General features: G+C 46.1%; 1 protein-coding gene across 1 annotated transcript in view; it reads left to right on the top strand.

Moving 5' to 3' along the window:
* Positions 1–21,446, top strand: part of CROCC2 (ciliary rootlet coiled-coil, rootletin family member 2) — a 190,958-nt gene that overhangs the window by 39,901 nt on the left and 129,611 nt on the right. Inside the window, exon 4 of the mRNA XM_068280645.1 lies at positions 12,097–12,258. Within this exon, the coding sequence (XP_068136746.1) occupies positions 12,097–12,258 (162 nt within the window). The remainder of the gene's footprint in view (positions 1–12,096; positions 12,259–21,446) is intronic.

Raw genomic sequence — 21,446 nt, 5'->3', positions numbered from 1 at the left:
ATCTTGGCCCAGAAAAGAACCTTCTTCCATGCTTTTATTGGTGGTTTCCTCTGGGGACCTGAAAATATACTAGTATTTGGTTCAGTCCAAAATTGGCCTAAGACTATGGTAGGGATTAAGGTGCCATAAACTTTGAAATGGCGGCAGATATGGCCCAAAGATCGATTCCTCAGAACAAATTTCACCACTGTTCTCGGATGAAGCTTGGCATCTGCCCCGCAAAGCAGTCATAGGGCCGTGCACCTACTGGCGCCCACAGCTGCTTCCCCCTCACCCAGGTACAGCACAACAAGTTTTGCACCGTCTGCACAGCATTTGATCATTTGCAATGCCATGATCTTTTTTCATGAAATGTCTCCACACCACACTGTTGCATTTTTGTCAGAGGCGTAACAATAGGGGACCCCCCTCCCAGGGCCGTATTGGGGGGCTGGAGGGGTCGCAGCATGAGGGGAAAGCCATGGCCACACATCGGCGGGGAGGTGGGATGGTCCCCTCCCCTCCCTCACTTCGGGCTTTCCCTTCTGCGCTCCCCTCCAGCATCAATTAGTGTCTGTGCAGGCGGCGGGCAGCGGCAGATACACATACCTTCCTGCGTTCCACCGCAGATGTTCCTCACTCTAGTGTCTGACGCTACTTCCTGTGCAGCATTGCATTCTGACAACATGCTGCTGCTTGCTTTGAGCACGGCGCAGAGCTGTCCCATTCAGTTTAGTTGATCAGGGTGAGCTCTACAAGAGAGAACAACGCTTGTGTAGAACACATGGCCACTTGCATTGCACAGCAACACGATAGTCCTTCATGCAGGATTAAGCAAGCTGAGCAACACAAGCGTCACAGTGAAAATGTTTGTGCCCTAGAATGTGTGCTTGGCTTACCATTGAAAAGTGTTTAGTCCTTGAGAACTTATCAACAGCAGACGTTTTGATATTCCCTGAGTGTCTGCCTTGTTACTTGTCAGACTAGTTCACACGGAAATATACCAATTCAAATGCTTGATTGATAACTAAAGACAATAGAATAGGTGAGTATTGCATGCTTATCCGTAACCCAAGTGTAAGGGCATACAGATGAATATGGCCCAGATAGGCTGTTTTTACTGACCATTAAAAATCTGGTCATTGCGTTTGCGGTGCGATGCTCCACCCCCATCGCATCGCACATGACCTTGTGGCAGAGTGCACCGGCAGGGTCATATGCAGGGGCACACCCCTTGTCGGACAGGAAGTACGTGACTCGGATTCTCGGGTTTCCTTGCTGTATTTCCTTCATGTTGCTCAAGCGCGTTGCACCACCGCCGCCAACATATTTAAAACTTCTGCGTTGCCTATGGACTTAAATGATTTCTGTCGAACGGAAGTGCAACCGTAACATGCTGTTGACTTTGCGGCAGCTCAGCTGCCAATTGGACACTTCCGGCGCAAGGCGACATGACACGGTAAGTGTGCTAGGCCCCATTGTCTTGCACTGTTATTGCGTTATCCAGGGTGACAAAATGCACAATTGCAAGGCTAGTGTAAAAGGGGCCTAAAGGACACCTAAAGTAAGAGGGATGAGGAGGCTATATTTATTTCCTTTTTAAACAATGCACATTGTTTGGCTGTCCTGCTGATCCTCTGCCTCTAATACTTTTAGCCACAGACCCTGAACAAGCATGCAGTTCAGAAGTCTCTGACAAAAAATCTGACAACACTGGCTGCATGCTTGTTTCAGGTGTGGGATTGAGACTCTACTGAGGCCGGAATGATCAGCAGGACTGCCAGGCAACTGGTATTGTTTAAAAAGGAAATAAATATGGCAGCCTCCACATCCCTCTCCGTTTAGGTTTCCTTTAAAGAACCACTATTGCAACAAAAAAGCCCATAACATTTAAAATTCATGTAAACACATATAAGAAATACATTTCTCCCAGATTAAGGTGCACTACAAATTACTATTATTCTATGTTGCTTTCACTTACAGTGAGGAAGTCTCAGTTTATTTATTCTGCAAAAAAAAATAAAAAAAATAAAATAAAAAAACTAATTGGAGCTATACAAAATTGCCAATGGGCATTCCTACTCATTTGTACACTATTCTGGCAGTTGGACTGAGCAACCTCCTTTCAGCGAGTATTTTGAAAATAAAGAAATCCCCCATGAGGAGAGGATATTGACTATTCTAAAAACCTGTCAGATTTGTACTGCCTACTGTAAGCGACAGGACCGTAGGAGAAAAGTAATGTAAAGTAAACAAATGTACTTAGGCTACTTACACACCAAGACGTTGCGTTTTAGGGGACGTTATGGTGGCATAACGTGCCCCTAACGCAACGTATGATGGTGACGTTGAAGTTGGATGTCAGATTGAGCTGCATTATGCAGCTCTCAAAGCAGCCGCTCCAGGTTAGTGATAGGAAGTCCGGATCTTTTTAAGGATTCGGATCATTTGAATCGGATCATTGAAAAGATCCGGATCTTTGAACCGAATCATTTGAATCATTTTACTAGGGAAGCAGACTGGGTGAAATGACTAGCAGGACAGGACTTTCCCTGCACTGTACATTCTGTATGTTGCTGTTTCTTCCAGATAGACATCCACTGTGAACCGAATCTTTCATTGTGATGATCCGGATGATTCGACTCACAAAAAAGATCCGGATCAAATGAACGATTCGTTCATGATCCGGACAACACTACAGTCCTACCAGGAGTCTCTGCAGTGCAGTGAATATTAATTAGCCATGTGGCTGGCCATCGAGAAGGAGGGGAGACCTCCTCCTCCAACATTACTGAGCATGTGCAAGCAGTCTAACGCTGCTTAGCCCAGTATAACGTACAGCATGCAGCACTTTGTTTAAACGTGCTGCGTTACTATGTAACGCAACGTGGGCACTGTGAACAGCACAATTGATTTTACAGTGCTGTGAGTTAGGCTGCGTTACTGGCTGCTGTAACGTGGGACTTTAACGTCCCACTGTGAAACCAGCCTTAATGTACATATATATTTTACATTTTATAACTTGTCATACTAGTGTTCCTTACTTCCTTTAAGGCATCATGAAGCTTTTTTCAGGGCAACTAGGAAATGTTCATGTTCAAGTCGTGTGTATTAGTATTTTTCTACAATTCCCCAGTGGGACTGGTTGTGTTTAAGCTAATTGGTGCGTTTCTTTCACAATGTCATGTGCTCGTCCTACATATCGTAACCTGAGATTGAAAACTGCTTGTATGCTGTGTCAGCCTTTGGCAGCTTGCTCCAAGCCTAGTGACAACAAGGTCCTTGACTGCCTTGTGACCTTGTCCCTTACAACATCATTCCCTCCAGCTGCATCCCTCCACTCTCCCCGCACGGCCACATTCCCACCTTCCGGAGCAGAATTAACGCTCTCTCATAACAGCACTTAAATAAACTGTCTGGCTGTTAACAACCCAGTGGGAGCATTGCCCTCCCCACAAACACTTTCCCAGGGACGTGTGATCTCCGACTCCCATCCCCCCCCCCCCCCCCCCCGCCCAAAGCTCCCCCCTAGCTGCACAAGAGACGTCAAGACTTCACACTTTCAAACAGAAATGCCTCTATAGTGACACACTTTATTGGACAACATAAATGTTTCTCCATGGATTTTGCTCAACATGAATGTTTTATATCAGATGGAGAGTTCTTGAGAACTCTCGAGCTAATAATTATTTCCAAAACGTTTTAGTGCCATTTAGCCACTAATTGACCCCCTCAGCAATGTTGTTGTAGTCTATGGCACAAAAAAGTCACTGTATATGGCCTTTTTAAGGTTATATGTTTTAAAATAATCTTTTATGCATAAATTGCCGTAGCGGTTTCAGGACATGTGTTGCGCGAAAATGTAAAGGCGACTATAAAAATCTCTCCATCTGTACCTGAGCTTTATGGCGGAGGCAGCCTCAAGCTAATGGTGCCAGTAAGAGGCAGGCTGAATGTCAAGATCAGCACTAAGTACGCCTGTAGACAGTGGCTGCTATCAAACAGAGACTGCAAAACCATGAGCATCTGATTGTAGAGGTGTAGCCATACCCCCTGCCGTCATGGCACCCAATAATGAACAGGCATTGTCAATTGAGGGCCAAGTGCCTATGTAAGGAGAGTAAATAGTCCATATTCATATACTAAACAGTAGTCTCAGAAAGAAAATCCAGCTCCAGAAATATATTTTCAAGCTTTTGTGAAAACAGCTTAGAGGTCTGTGTTTTTTTGTTTACTGTTGTCTTCATTATCCTCATTGGGGCAAGTTTCCCTCACATTCTGACTTTGAAACATACACATAGGACTTCTCATGTGACTCTTCCATCTTCTGGGGCTCCCTCAACACATTCACCACTCTCCAATTCTTAAAGATAATCTGTATTGTTAAAATTGCACAAAAGTAAACATACCAGTGCGTTAGGGGACATCGCCTATTCCCCTCTGTCACAATTTAGCCGCTCCCCACCGCATTAAAAGTAGTCAAAAACAGTTTTAAAAAGTTTGTTTATAAACAAACAAAATGGCCACCAAAACAGGAAGTAGGTTGATGTACAGTATGTCCACACATAGAAAATACATCCATACTCAAGCAGGCTGTATACAGCCTTCCTTTTGAATCTCAAGAGATCTTTTGTGTGTTTCTTTCCCCCTGCAACTCTCACCCACTGAAGAGTTACAGGCTGATTGTTTCTTCCTGCAGACAGCTCTGCCTGGTGTCTGTAATTCCTCAGCATGTGACTGCTTTCACAACAGAGGAGGATTTATCCAGCTTGTAAAAGATAAGAGAGCAGAGAAAAGCTGGCTAATGTAAAAACACACACACACACACACACACACACACACGAGTGTGCATAGAGGGGCCTGGAGGGGGGCGTGCATAGCAGATCAACACTGGAGTTGGCAGCCTTCCAGACACAGGGCGACAAGTCCGACAGGGGAAAGATACATTGATTTATTACATAGACGGTGATAGTAGAAAGTGCTGCAGTAAGCCAGAGCACATTAGAATAGGTTAAGGAACATGTAGGATGGGAGAAAACAGAGTCTCTTTAAAGATACTCTGAAGTCTCCCAAAAATGAGGTTTTTACTTTAAAAACCTCATTATTTCCCCTCTTAAAACGCCACAGAACCGCGGCTGAAAACACCCTCAATCACCCCTAACTCACCCCTTACTCGGCCGTCAAAATCCACGACCAAATTCCGTTCATTTTCCGTTTGATTTCCAACCTTTTTCCGTTCACTTCAATAGGTAGTCAATTGGAAAATGCTTGGAAATCGATCAGAAATCATATCGGACATGTTGGAAATAATCAATTTGACAGTATATCTGCCAGAAAATCTCATAGTGTGTCCCTAGCATTAGACTTGCAGTATTATTTAATGTGGCAGATTTCATTGGCTTTACAGCCCTCCTCCTCCTGTGGGTGGCACCTCTGGAAGGATTATATGATGCTGACATCAAGACAGAACCAGTTACTTTTTTAGCATTATATAAAATATATTTCACATTTTTGGAACAAATAGTGGTTAAAAAAACAAAAACATGCCAGGAATTCTGCTTTTTCAATTGGCTATTGTGCTGCCAAGCAGTTACTAAAATAGCATAAACTAATTAGAATTCTACAAGTTAAGTTAATTTTACAAATGTAATGATCTGCTCTGCTGTCTGCACAGGCAGACAGCTGTTTGACCATTCTTTAGGTCTGAATGCTACAGGTCTCTGGAAAAGAGACCTGTCTTCACTTTGCAAGTTTCAGAGTTGCTCTGCTGGTGAGGAATTTGCATACACTTGTCATGCAAATTGCTTAGCTGTTTCCTCTGATGGCTTGCAGTATAAAAACCATTTCTTCCCAGAATTCCTGGCTGGTCATGATGGTTTGTTCCTGCTAACTCTCCTGGAGTATCAGCCTTGCTATTGTTTGCGAAGATTATTTTAGAGTAATTCCTTGGGACTGCACTAGGCATCCCTTCTAGCGCAGTCAGCTTGTATTATCTGTTTTGCCTTGTTCCGTCTATCTTTTGAGATTGTCTTGTCACCAGCGGCGGTCGACAGGAAGTCGTTCTGCCTGTACCCTGTCTTAGGGGTGCTAGCCAGAGCAGCGGTTGCTACTGGTAGCCCCATCTGTTTGTCTGTCTGGATCGCATCCGCTCTAGCGGCAGTAGCGGTGGGTCCTTCTGTGCTCTGTCTGGGAGTGTAGGCCAGAGCTGCGGTTGCTGCTGACTGCTCCTTTTGTCTGTCTTGTCTGGTACGAACGCTTGCTGTAGGCTCGGTGAGGTAACCGTTTAGCAAGCGTTCGCGTTCTCTATTTCGTGTTTGTCTTACATTGGTTAGTTAGGGTGGCACGCTTATCACTGAAAGACCTAACGCGCGGTGATCGTGTCTTAAACGCGTTCGTTGTTGCGAATGAGTGCGGTGTTCATGTTTAGCTAGCGTTTGTTATTTTCCTTGATGTTCTGATCGTTGTTATTTGCTATGTCTTTCTTGCTACACTTGTGCTCTGTCTAATTCGGTCTTGTGTCACTATTGGCAATCGCCACTCTTGCGATTGCGTTCCCACTTCGGTTCCATTGTTGTGTGTTCACCGTTGCTGGGTGGCGACTAGATTGGTGTCTCTGTGCTCTCTCTCTTTAAGGGCTATCTTGCCCTGCATTGCTTCAACTCGTACAATTCCCATCTAGCATCTGTGGCAGTGCAGAGGCTGTGTTCATCTGCACTCCACAGCTCCATCTGCCAGTGGGAATTTCCCTCTACAGGTGCATTGCACCATAGCTGGGTTCTGTCAAATTACACGCTTGTGGAGGATTTCCGCAGTGTCAGCGCGCGTCCTGTGCGCTGACCACGGAAATAATTCCTCAATCGTTACAACAAATAATTGTGTCAATATATATTATTCTTTTTTTGTGCAGTCCAGCATGTGTTTTAGGTTTAGTATTTTTTTTCTTTCTTACACGTTTTCAGAGAAACAATAAAAAGTTCTTGTGAAGAAGAAAATGTAAGCATGTTATCCTCGCACCACCTGACATTGCAGAGCTCGGCTAGTGCGATCCTCTGAGGCCCAGTTACTCCACATAGTGACTTGCACATTCACAGAGCATGGATAGGGAGTTAGCACTGCCTTATAACAGGAGCCACAATGTGTGAGCAATGTAATTCTCTCTGGTGCAACCACACCCTCAGATGACTTCCAAATGTTCGCATGGATAAACAGTCAGCACTTATTATTGTGTGTTCTTTTACTTAGATAAAATATATACTGCACACTTTCTTGACCCACCAGGTTGATGATTATTATGCTTCGTTTGATATTTGTAGTGTTTTCCGTTATTTAGAGGACTACACATAAGGTGTGAGTTTCTGAATAGTAAGAATAGACACAGTAGTTCGGTTCTCTTATTCTGTCCTTACGTGGCACAGAGGAAGCAGGACTCACATCTCAGATTTACAGTTGGTCTGGTACTTAAAGAGACACTGAAGTGAGTAAAAAACTCGCTTCTTCTCTTATATTCAGCAGAGGCATGTGTGCCCCTGCTAAACCGCCGCCATCCCGCCGCACAACGGGGGTCCCTTACCTCCCAATTCCCCCCCCCCCCTGCAAAATCTACGACCAACTTGGTCGTAGATTTTGCTGCTCCTAGAGACAGGGCTAATGGCTGCAGCCCTGCCTCACAGCGCGTCTATCAGCGGCGCATCGCCGCCCCTCCCCCGCCCCTCTCAGTGAAGGAAGACTGAGAGGGGCGGGGGAGAGGCGGAGATACGCGCTGACAGATGCGCGTGAGGCAGGACTGCAGCGGTTAGCCCTGCCTCAATGCGGAAGAGATTCCCAGCGAGGACGGAGGGGATTTGGGGGTAAGGAACCCCCGTTGTGCGGCGCGATGGCGGCGGTTTAGCAGGAGCACACATGCCCTGCTGAATATAAGAGAAGAAGCGAGTTTTATACTCGCTTCAGATTCTCTTTAAAGCGGATCCGAGATGAAAAACTAACTATAACAAGTAACTGGTCTATATATATTATCTAAAGTTTAGATAGTTTACACAGCAAATCTAGCTGCAAACAGCTTCAAACATTTATGATTATTTATTCCTGTGATACAATGAGGGCAGTCATGTTCTTTTTGTCACAGGCTGAGGGCTGGAGATGCTATCAGCTTGCCCGTGTGTAATTTGACAAATTCAGTCCCCTCTCCTCCTCCCCTCTGCCTCTGAAATCTCTGGCTAGTAACCTCCTTCTGCCCAGACTGAGCTCCCATAAGCCCTTGCTACAGTGCCAAGGCACTCTAAAAAACTGTGGGCGATGCTTGTTTAGTTTATAGAGAATTAAAGTATTAAAACAAAACAAAAAAAGTATTTGGCTTGAGGAATGCCCTATAAACTATATGAAAGGAACACCATTATGCAATGAGTAAAAGTTTATCTCGGATTCACTTTAACCATAGTTTAAGTAGACTTGATGCTCTTAGATGTACTTTATGTTATCAATTTGCCATAGGAAACATTATCATCAATAAGAAAAAAAAATCTGCTTCTTTTCTACTCCCTTTGTGGCTAGGAAGCATTTTTTTTCACTAAGACCAGAGAAAAATAGTAAGTCTGTGTTTTCGACTTTTTTTTTCACAAATCTACTAAGGTTTTCACAGATGTGGTAATAGTTTGGTAATTTACGTTAAAACATGGCTTTAATTCACTAAGACCCGTTCAGTAGAAGTGTAACCAGTAGAAGTGGTAACCAGCTGTGGAGTAAATTTCGGCGGCAAGCTGTGTTCTGCTACGATGATGTTCTCCCACATCTGGCCAGAGTTGTGATGATTTTTCAGGTAGTCTGCCAAAAGCATGTGTCGTTCCTCTGCTTTTGACAGCATAAAATAGTAAAAAGCATCCCTTTAGATCTGCATACATGCTGCTAGAGGGCCCTCTCTGTGTAGCAGTCTTTCTCTGTGTACGTCTAAAGGGATACAGGGAAACCTCGATGAATGTGCCCTGTTTCTGCATCTCATGTTTTGTTTACTTTTGATGTCCCGCCTGGCAGTTCATTAGTACCAATGGAGGGAGGAGTAGGATGGGGTGGCTCCTCCTATTGGCTGCCTCGTTTGGCCGGACTGTGTCTGAGCCGCCAGGCCCAGTCTGGCCAAATTACCAGGAGCCGTAACAGAGGATCCAGGAGGCTGAAGAGGATGGCAAGGGACCGATCAGCCTGAAGGGGACTGGAGGAAGCCCCAGGTATGTATAAAATTCTTGTATCCCTTCATCTCAGGTACCCTTTAAGGGTGTGAGAGGAAATCAGAGTGCCCAGGGCAAACCCATGTAGACACAGGGACAACATATAGACCCTGTGCCCTGGTTAGCATTTGCAAGGCGAGAGTGCTATGTGCTAAACCACCATGCCTCCTGGCTATCATACATTTTTACATAGAACCTCCTTCTTTTGTTGTAAATAAACCACAGTTTCGTGTAGGATGCTGTATAAGTTTAAATAAATATAAGTTTACACACAGGGTTTTTCCCATCATCCTTCACCTAAACCAAGTATAGAGATGGAGAAAGGAAACCATCTGTATGTAGTTATTAAAACACAATGGTGTCCTTCATACAGAATGTGTACCCTGAACCTAATTTCTAATGCAGTGTATTTCAGTGTTTCTTTGTGCTTTGGTTGGTGATGTCATTGATTTCTAGTGCTGCTTGACTGATTCTCCCAGTGTTTGGACTATCTAAGGGATATGCAAGACTTCAGCTAACAAATCCGAAAATCTATATCAGCAAAATAGAGAACATCTGTGTGCAACCTGTAGCCTGACCCCTCTACACCAAGCACATAAATAAGAAGGCCCCAGTGGTGTCTGTTATTCACGTGCACCTATACTATTCTACAATGCCGGTTTTGAATGTATGTCTTAAAATATATTGCAATGTCATGTTTGATGCTGCCAATTAAACATTGGAGTGCATGTAATAAATGGCATTAAAGCAAACCTGAAGTGAAACTAAACTTATGAGAGAATGAATTGTATGTGTAGTACAGCCAAGAAATAGAACATTAATAGCAAAGAAAAGAATCTCATATTGTTTTCCACTACAAGAAGAGTTAAAAGAAAAAAAAACTTCAGTTATTTATGCAAAAGAGCTTCACTGAGCTATTTGACCCGAATACAGTCCTGTTCTGAAGCACTTAATGGGAGTCTGAAGCCCAAAAAAAAACCAACAGATACTTACCTAAGGAGGGGGAAGACTCTGGGTCCTATAGAGCCTTCCCGTTCCTCTCCTCATCCCGTCGTTCCTGCGCTGGCGCCAGTGGGTTGGAGACTGCTCTTATCCACTGCGGGTGGGCTTCGGAAGTTTTCGGGAGCGCACGGGTTCACAAAGAGGGGCAGCTCCACACTGCACACGCGCAGGCACTCTCTTTTGCACTCTCGCACATGTGCAGAACAGAGCCACCCACGTAGATTGCCCCAGCCTCCCGCGGCTGGAGATTTAAATGCAGGAGCCTGCGAGGGAATGAGGGGAATAAGAGAGGAATAGGAAGACTCTATAGGACTCAGAGCCTTCCCTCTCCCTAGGTAAGTATCTGTTTTTTTTTTATTTTATGGCTTCAAACTTGCTTTAAACAGCTAAGAAACAGTGAGAGCCAGCTTGAGATGTTTTACTGCAGGAAAGTTCAAAGGGTCATTATTTCTGCTTTGTTTTATAGCTTCAGGCAGGGAACACACTTGACTGTTTTCGAGCGCGTTTTCTGCACAGAAAAACTAAGAACTCATGTTAATCAATGGGCTAGTTCATACTTAATATGTTGTTCGCGCACAGAAAAAAAACTGACATGCATCCTGATTCTGCACATTTGGTCAGTTTTCTCTATCTACATCAGCTGCTGTGAAAAAACGCGCACGTTTTCCTGCATAGAAACACACTTAGTGTGCAGAAAAAGTATGCAGGAAAACGCGCGCAGAAAGCTGAAAGACAATTGTGTTCCCTGCTTGAGGCAGGGAACACACTTGCAGGACCGTTTCCCCCTGCGTTTCCCAGGTTTCCGTCGGGTTTTGCGGTCGCGTCTAACGCGTGCGTTTTTCCGCGTGCGTTTCTGCGTTTGCATGGCATGTAGTGTCATGCAATGTGCGGAAAAAAGCAGAAAACTGTGCGGCTACAAAACGCGGAAAAAAACGCGAACGCAAACGCGCACAAACGCATGCGGCGCAGCGTTTCCCGAGCTAGGCTATTATTTTCAATAGGCTTTAAAATCGTGCGCGTTTTGCCGTTTGCGGCAAAACGCGCAAAAACGCATGTAGTGTGTTCCCTGCCTGAAAGACAGAGTTTGCAACTGGGAAAGTATGATGCAATGTTGTCAAAAAAGCTATATAACTGAAAATAACAATATGAGACTCTTTTCTTTGCCACTAATGTTCTATTCATTATCCATACTACACATACAATTCATTATATCATACGTTTTTTTTTTTCGATTCAGTGTCACTTTAAAGGGAGTCTAAAGTGAAAAAAAACCTTATGAGATAATGATTTTATGTGTAGTACAGCTAATAAATAGAACATTAATAGCAAATATATGAGTCTCATATTGTTTCCAGTGCAGAAAGAGTTAAGAGACTTCAGTTGTTATCTATGCAAAATAGCTTCTCTGAGCTTTCCGACTAATTTAGTTATAGAGTAATGCTATTTTCTGAAGCACTTATCTCAACCTTTCTCTCACTGTTTCTTGTTTGTTAAATGTTTTTCTGCCAGGAAGTTCAAAGGGTCATTAGATCTGCTCTGGTTCATCATTTAAAATACAGAGTGTGGTTTGTAAACTGCAAATATTAGAGAATGATGCAATGTTATAGAAAAACAGCTATATAACTGTAAAAAACAAATATGAGACTATTTTCTTTACAACTAATGTTGTATTAATGATCCGTACTACACATACAATTCATTATATCATACGGTTTTTTTTCGCTTCAGTGTCACTTTAAGCAGAATTAAAGTTTTACGCAGGATGAGTAGAGCGTAATGCATTGCATGTTATGTTATACAACTTTATGCACGTAATTCTGCTTAATGCAGTTCATTGCATACACCCCATAGTAGAGTGTTTGTGAATTCTAACTTTTGTTGTGCTCTGTTTACTTCTTAGTTGGAACAGTCTCAGGTGCTGATGAGACCCGGAGAGACAGAAGCAATTTTAGACCAAAGAAGACATTTCCTGGAGGAGGAGATGGCATATAAACGCAAACTGTCAGCTTACCAGGAAGGCCAGCAGAGGCAAGCCCAGCTAGTACAAAGACTGCAGAATAAGGTAGCTAGCATCCTACCTTTCATGGTACTTGCATGAACAGTATGCAATGTCCTCACCTTCACAGGCGCTCGCTTCATCACAAACATCCACCGGCTTATTCATCACCAATTGGGCATCCCCTGTGGTGGTCTAATGTTACTAAGGCAATGGTCTAAGTTTGGAAACTGTCATCCTGAAAACTGTTATCTCCTAACAGCTGAAAATAACCCTGACCACCCCCTCTGGTGGTGCCGAACCATCCCCCTGGTGGTGCCTAACCCTAACCACCCCCTGGTGGTGCCTAACCCCCCCCCCCCCCCCCCCCCACACACACACACACACACACTGCATAAACACCCTTACACACATAGGAACAATAATATATTTGATAACGTGAAATACTTTACTACAATAACATGATGAATAGAACAAGTTCTATATTTGTAATAGAATAAATAGCCTTACAATCACGTACGCATTAAAAATCTTAAAATATTGTTAATATTAAAAGCCATATATTAGTAAGATAATAAATCTGAAAACTATAATTTACGCATTATAATTCTGAAAACAAGGTTAATACAAAAAGCGATATATTTGTAATACAATAAGCTTGAAAACGAAAATTTACGCATTATGCTTCTGAAAACGAATTGTAAAACGATAAAATAAGTGAAAACGAAAAATGTACTCATTATACTTCTGAAAACGAATTTTAAAAACGATAAAATAAATTAAACCAAAAGTTAAAACAAATTTGTAAACAATATTTGCCACAATCCTTATTCTGTAAACGAAAAGTTTAGTTTTCACGGTCCCGGTAACCGCTATTTATCGGGCACCATCATTTCTTCTCTGGCACCCAATAGCCGATATTTTGCATTGCAGCCTGTGGTGCACCCTTTTTGTCCATTAGCCATATGCGCCCTTTTTTCCTGTTTCCGATGATGGCTGCCATTGTGCATCAGTTTGATGATCAGCAGGTGAGCACTGTGAGCAAAGCAGTAGCTCCATTAAGCCTCATACACACGGGCTACAACTGTCGCCGCAACCACGTGGCACACGCGTGTTGCGGCGACAGGTCGCCGTGTGTATGAGGCGCACACCTCGAGCCGTCGCTAGTCGCTGCTGTCGCCAGGCGATTGGCCGCAACATCGACGCAACTGTCACTAGTCCGCCGTGTGTATGCGGACTAGCGACAGCAACTCCATACACAATGTATGGAGCTTCCGGTGGGGGGACGGCAGGGGGGAGGAGCCTTCGGCGACAGCTTCCGTCGAATCTGTGTCCCTCTGTGCGCCATGTGTACGGCTGTTGCCCAGAGGGACCTGCCGACGAGCTATCGCTGCTTGATTTTTATTTTTTTTATGGCTCGAGCCACTGCTGTGGCTCATGTGTATGAGCCATTACACTGTGCAGGGATTTAGCAAAGGAGACACTCAGAGTGGATCAGATCATGTATCACAGCCAGGGCCGGCCTTTGACCTGAGCGACCGGAGCGGTCGCTCAGGGCGCCGGCTTCCAGGGGGGCGCTCCTGGCCGCATACATTATCCGGCTGCTGCTGCGGGCTCCAGATGGGGTCCGTCTCGCTGAGCGTCTTGCTGCGCCCCTTGGTGCCGCTGGGGGCGAAGACCAGCAAACTGCCGCTGTGGGTTTCAGAGCCTCCCCTCCCGATGCCGCCTCTGCCCCCGCCGCCTGTCCCCGACAGACCTCAGACCGCAGCGACAAAGAGTTGCTGGCTGTGGCTGTGCACGCTATCCACGTTGAATATATTCCAAATGCGGAAGTGACGTCATTGACCTCTGACGTCACTTCCGTATTTGGAGTACATTAAGCGGGTAGCGTGCACGGCCTGTGACTCTGCTGTCGCTGCCATCTGAGGTCTGTCAGTCACCATGAGAAGAGCAGGGACAGGCTGCGGGGACCGGTCGCCGCGAGATCTGAGGTCTGTAACAGCCGCAACTACCCACCCTGCCCCAGCTGCCCACCCAGCCACAACTACCCACTCTGCCCCAGCTGCCCACCCTGCCCCAGCTGCCCACCCAGCCACAACTACCCACCCTGCCCCAGCTGCCCACCCAGCCACAACTACCCACCCTGCCCCAGCTGCCCACCCTGCCCCAGCTGCCCACCCAGCCACAACTACCCACCCTGCCCCAGCTGCCCACCCAGCCACAACTACCCACCCTGCCCCAGCTGCCCACCCTGCCCCAGCTGCCCACCCAGCCACAACTACCCACCCTGCCCCAGCTGCCCACCCTGCCCCAGCTGCCCACCCAGCCACAACGGCCCACCCTGCCCCAGCCACAACTGCCCACCCTGCCCCAGCTGCCCACCCTGCCCCAGCTGCCCACCCAGCCACAACTACCCACCCTGCCCCAGCTGCCCACCCTGCCCCAGCTGCCCACCCAGCCACAACTACCCACCCTGCCCCAGCTGCCCACCCTGCCCCAGCTGCCCACCCAGCCACAACGGCCCACCCTGCCCCAGCTGCCCACCCTGCCCCAGCTGCCCACCCAGCCACAACTACCCACCCTGCCCCAGCTGCCCACCCTGCCCCAGCTGCCCACCCAGCCACAACGGCCCACCCTGCCCCAGCCCCTGCTGCCCACCCTGCCCCAGCTGCCCACCCTGCTCCAGCCACAACTGCCCACCCTGTCCCAGCTGCCCACCCTGCTCCAGCCACAACTGCCCACCCTGCTCCAGCCACAACTGCCCACCCTGCTTCAGCCACAACTGCCCACCCTGCCCCAGCTGCCCACCCTGCTCCAGCCACAACTGCCCACCCTGCCCCAGCTGCCCACCCTGCTCCAGCCACAACTGCCCACCCTGCTCCAGCCACAACTGCCCACCCTGCTTCAGCCACAACTGCCCACCCTGCCTCAGCCACAACTGCCCACCCTGCCCTAGCCTCAACTGCCCACCCTGCCCCAGCTGCCCACCCAGCCACAACTGCACACTCAGCCACAACTGCCCACCCTGCCTCAGCCACAACTGCCCACCCAGCCACAACTTACCACCTTACCTCAGCCACAACTGCCCACCCAGCCACAACTGCCCACCCTGCCTCAGCCACAACTGCCCACCCTGCCCTAGCCTCAACTGCCCACCCAGCCTCAACTGCCCACCCTGCCCCAGCTGCCCACCCTGCCCCAGCTGCCCACCCAGCCCCTGCTGCCCACCCTGCCCCAGCCCCTGCTGCCCACCCTGCCCCAGCTGCCCACCCTGCTCCAGCCACAACTGCCCACCCTGTCCCAGCTGCCCACCCTGCTCCAGCCACAACTGCCCACCCTGCTCCAGCCACAACTGCCCACCCTGCTTCAGCCACAACTGCCCACCCTGCCCCAGCTGCCCACCCTGCTCCAACCACAACTGCCCACCCTGCCCCAGCTGCCCACCCTGCTCCAGCCACAACTGCCCACCCTGCTCCAGCCACAACTGCCCACCCTGCTTCAGCCACAACTGCCCACCCTGCCTCAGCCACAACTGCCCACCCTGCCCTAGCCTCAACTGCCCACCCTGCCCCAGCTGCCCACCCAGCCACAACTGCACACTCAGCCACAACTGCCCACCCTGCCTCAGCCACAACTGCCCACCCAGCCACAACTTACCACCTTACCTCAGCCACAACTGCCCACCCAGCCACAACTGCCCACCCTGCCTCAGCCACAACTGCCCACCCTGCCCTAGCCTCAACTGCCCACCCAGCCTCAACTGCCCACCCTGCCCCAGCTGCCCACCCAGCCACAACTGCACACCCAGCCATAACTGCCCACCCTGCCTCAGCCACAACTGCCCACCCAGCCACAACTGCCAACCCTGCCTCAGCCACAACTGCCCACCCAGCCACAACTGCCCACCCTGCTCCATCCAAAACTGCCCACCCTGCCCCAGCCACAACTGCCCTTACCAGCACCCTGTCCCTGCACCCATCCTGCACACTGCCCTAACCTGCACCCTGCCCTGCACGCAGCCACCAGCCTGCACACTGCCCTAACCTGCACCCAGCAAACACCCTGCACCCAGCTAGCAATTGGGGGTCCGCTATGGTTACCTAACATCTAGGGGCACATTTTTCTACCTACTGATATGTATGGGCACATAGCTATCTAATTATTTTATTTGGTGAACATGGCTGTTTAATTTATGTATCCAGGGTGGACTTGGCTACTAAATTGTTTTATCTTGAGGCATCTGTCTATGTAGTTTGTTTATTGTGAGGTACCTGGCTACTTAATTATTTTATCTGGTTGACTGTTGCAACTTTATTTTTATTGGGCAGCATGTGACTATTTGATGAATTACCTGATGGCATGCCACGATTTGATGAATTATCTGATGGCATGTGACTACTTGATGAATTATCTGATGGCATGTGACGACCTGACGAATTATCTGATGGCATGAGACTGCTTGATGAATTATCTGATGGCATGAGACTGCTTGATGAATTATCTGATGGCATGAGACTGCTTGATGAATTATCTGATGGCATGAGACTGCTTGATGAATTATCTGATGGCATGTGACTACTTGATGAATTATCTGATGGCATGTGAGGACTTGATGAATTATCTGATGGCATGTGACTACTTGATGAATTATCTGATGGCGCTGAGTCTGCAGACTGCTCTGCAGACAGTAAGAATATAAGACCAGCAAAAAGTAAGGCTCCCCAACCTCCCTACGCTAAAGGGGGAATATGCCTATGCTAGATACACTAAGAGGGGAGAGGGGGATCGGCTGCCTAAATACACTAAAAGGGATCTGTAACTGCAAGACTAGTAGCCTAAGCCTATATGCACTAAGGGGGATCTGCCTATATATACATTAAAGGGGGATCTGCCTACATATGCAAGACTAGTAGCCTATATACACTAAGGGGGGGGATCTGCCTATTATATGCACGCAATGTGAAGGGGATGAATGGGGGGGGCGCCAAAATCTGGTTACGCTCAGGGCGCTGTAAAACCTAAGGCCGGCCCTGATCACAGCTGTCTTAGCATGGCTAGTAAGGACCAGTGCATACTAAAAACCTCTAGCAGATCCACAAAACGCTAGAGGTTTTTGAAGCAGATTTCAGAGCGATTCTAGGCATGTTTTCTACACATGCCTAGCGTTTTTGGAGCGTTTTTCTGTAGCAGATTACAAATATTGTTACAGTAAGGGCCCATTCACACCTGAGCGGGAATCGCACGATTCCCGCTCACGGCAAACCGCTAGCGGTTCTGCAAGAACCGCTACACAATGTAGCGAGTGGCAGTGTTCTCACTGCCGCGGTTGCGGTTAGCGATAACCGCAACCGCGCTGCATGCAGCGGTTTGCCGGCGACGAGCGTTCCGCGATTTGCGATTGTGATTAGCGTGCATAGCACGCTAATCGCGATCGCTCCAAACCCGCCGCAGTGTCCAGTGATTTTTCCGCGCTAATCGCGGGAAAATCACTCTCGCAGAACGCCGGCGGTAATCGCCGGCGTTCTGCGGTTTTAAGTGTGAACGGGCCCTAAAGCTGTTACTGAACAGCTTCTGTAACAAAAACGCCTGGAAAACAGCTCTGATCTAGCGTTTGTCAGAGCGGTTTTCCACTTTCCTATACTTTAACATTGAGGCAGAAACGACTCTGAAATCTAAAAAATGCTGCAGTCCCTGAGTTTGCGTTTGTGGAAAAAACGACCTGCTCTGGTGTGCACCATCCCATTTACTTTCATTAGCCAAGCGGTTTTCCCCCTGCAAGCGTTTTAAAAAACGCTCCAGAACCGCTCTGGTGTGCACCAGCCCTCGGTGTTGTTTTTTAACATCCTAACTCTTGCTTGTGCCTTATTCTTCCTAACATAAAAAAGCAACGTCATTATTCTGAGAACACAGAGGGACAATCACAGTGAGATTTAAGAAGGCCAGTATTCATTATTAATTTATAGAGGATTCCGGTGCAGTAATAACAATTACAGTAAATCATAGTCTATAGTCATTATTTTTTTTAAAGTTACTTTTTATTAGATTTTAGAAACATATATTAAACAAAACATTCCCCCAAACAGAAGGGGATAACAACATATGAAACATCAAGAAGAAGCTTACATACGGAATGTCATAAGTGCATGTCGATATTCATCAGAGAAGCAAACCATTTAGCAGTAATTATACCATCATCTCATTTAAGAAAGTACAATACCGTGCAACCATCCACATCACCTAGATATCAGATCAGTGCTGACTCCCTTTCGCTCCCTCACCCTAACAGCATACATAGGTTATTTTTGGGGTTGCATCTGTCACGATAAAGATGTACATGGTTATGTAATAGAATACTTTTAAGGTATATATAAAATGATCGATCCCACTCCTCCTAGCCAGACTTTAAGGATACTTTATTCTGAAGATAAGGTGTCTCGGTTCTTGGTCCATACATCCCAGACCTTTTGAAATTTATTGGCACAACCCCTAGCAATGTAGGCTGCTTTGTATAAATGTAGAGATGAGTTGATAAGATTTTTCCAGAATTGGATTGATGGAGGATCCTGCTGTTTCCAAGACAGTAATATAGATTTCCTGTAATAAAACAGGAGGAGACCCACCAATGCTCTTTGGGCTCTAGTTGGAGCTAAGGATGATACTTCACCTAGAAGGCAATGAAGTGGTTTAGGGGGAACCCGTAGTTTAGTTACTTGTGAGATAAATTCACATATTTCCTTCCATTTTGCTGCTATTGCAGGACAGAGCCAAAAAATATGATCAAAATTTGCCGCATCTATCCCGCATCTCCAGCAACTGGAGCCTTCTGAGGAACGGAATTTACCCAATCTAGAGGGTGTCATATATGCTCTGTGAATTATTTTAAATTGGATCAATTTGTCCCTTGAAGCTATTAAGTATTCAAATGATTTTATGAGAACATTTTCCCAATCTTCATCATCTAGGTCAGAAATTAATCCAGTCCAGGGCTGCATGTAGACAGTGGAGTGGGGTTCAGTAAGTAATATTATATGTTGGTACAAAGTAGAGAGTGCTTTTTTGAGATTTTCATTGCATAGAGTATCTTCTAGTTCAGAACTTTGTAGACTAACCCGGGCCCCGCCATATTGCGACTGAAAAGCGTGTCTCAGCTGGAGAAAGCGGAAAAAATAGTTATTTGGCAATGAGAAGTTTTCTTTAAGACTGTCGAAGGTAGTTAGAGTGCTATTGGAAATAATATGTTTCAGCTGAGAGACGCCCCTCCTTATCCACACAACAGGGTCCGGGATAGAATAGAATTGTTCGAGTGAGGGGTTATTCCAGATGGGGGTGTTTGGGGATACCCTATTGGCAGGGGGTTTATACCAGGAGTGTACTGTGTTCCAGGCCTCGATTACAACTTTCATGTTTTGGGTTAGAGGATAGGGAGCTTTCATTCCTCTATATAGGATGTGTGCTAGAGCTTCAAAAGACCCCAAACAAGCCGCATCTAAAACTGTAGATGCATTAGAATGGTCCTGTACGAGCCACCAGTGAGCAGTTACCAATTGACTGGCTAGGAAGTATTTATATAAATTAGGGAATGCTAGCCCTCCCTCCATCCATGGTCTCTGTAGTTTCCTTAGGCTGATTCGGGGAGTTTTGTTATCCCAGATAAAACTGCACATTATTGAATTGAGTTGTGCAAAAAAAATTTTGTTCAGTCGTATGGGGGAATTTCTAAATATATAGGTATATTTTGGTAGTAACTTCATTTTAATTAAGTTGATTCTTCCAACAAGGGACAAAGGGAGACATTTCCAACTAGTCAATTTATGTTTAGTTTCTTGTAGAAGGGGGAGGATGTTGTACTGGTAGAAATTTGTAGTGTTATCAGATATCCAAACCCCCAAGTATTTGACCTTATCTACATAGTCTATAGTCATGATAAGGTCATATTGAGTCTGTAACTGAAATGACAGAAGGGCCATAGTGATGATAAATGTGTAGTGTCATAGTAGTTTTTATAAGATTATTAGAATGCTCGGATGTGTTTAGAGGCTAATCCTAGTTCGAATGTGGAGGGTCATTTATCTTGATTAAATTAGGGAGCTTAGTAACTATAAAGATGTTATATAAACGTATAATAGTAGCCTGTGCTCCACCAGTAAATTATTATTATTATTATTTTCATAAATATTATTATTGTTTTGTTTTGTTTTTTTTTAAGAATATTTTTATTCATTTTTTTTTTAAAGTGGCGAACAGCGCCACAACAAGAACAATACAAAAGTATAGTCTTTTATTTTTATTGTTTAGCGCCATTATCTTCTGTGTTATTGTACAAAGCAAGATACCAGTAAAAGTAGGTAAAGCAGGAAGTACAAATGCATACACATATGAATGACAAAAATAGTTGTGAAAAAACATGTAAAGCAGTAACAAGAAACAAGGTGGGGAGTGTCCTGCCTTTACAAGATTACAATACATAAAGTTGGTATAGAAATAGTACGTAAGGCAGGGAGTAAACTGTAGCTAAGGGGACGTGTTCCATAGAAACTTACTTACTCACCATGAAAATCGGTCAGTGCATGTGTCAGATTGACCTTAAGGCGGATCCGAGATGAAAAACTAACTATAACAAGTAACTTGTCTATATATCTTATCTAAAGTTTAGATAGTTTACACAGCAGATCTAGCTGCAAACAGCTTCAAAAGTTTATGATTATGTATTCCTGTGATACAATGAGGGCAGCCATGTTCTGTTTGTCACAGGCTGAGGGCTGGAGATGCTATCAGCTTGCTTATGTGTAAATTCAGTCCCCTCTCCTCCTCCCTCCTCCCCTCTGCCTCTGCAATCAATGGCTAGTAACCTCTTCCTCCTCCTGCCCAGACTGAGCTCCCATAAGCCCTTGCTACAGTGCCAAGGCACTCTAAAAAGCTGTGGGTAATGCTTGTTTAGTTTATAGGGAATTAGAGTATTAAAACAAAACAAAAAAAGTATTTGGCTTGAGGAATTCCCTATAAACTATATGAAAGGAACACAATTATGCAATGAGTAAAAGTTTATCTTGGATCCACTTTAATAACTTCTATAATGATGGATGTGAGAAAGCGCAAAGGAGCCGCCGCCATGAGCCAGCGGCAGGCGGCTCCTTCCGCGCACAGCAGGCATTCGCACGGAGAGGCAGCCGCCTCCTCGCATCATGAGGCGGCTGCCTCCGTGCATCAGGGTATGGAGCGTGGTGAAACCGCCGCGTTGGACGCGGCGGTTAGCA

This window comes from Hyperolius riggenbachi, chromosome 4, assembly GCF_040937935.1.
Source record: "Hyperolius riggenbachi isolate aHypRig1 chromosome 4, aHypRig1.pri, whole genome shotgun sequence".
In the NCBI taxonomy this organism is placed as follows: Eukaryota; Metazoa; Chordata; class Amphibia; order Anura; family Hyperoliidae; genus Hyperolius; species Hyperolius riggenbachi.
Note: the sequence above shows the minus strand (reverse complement) of the source record. Positions and strands in the feature narration are given on the sequence as shown.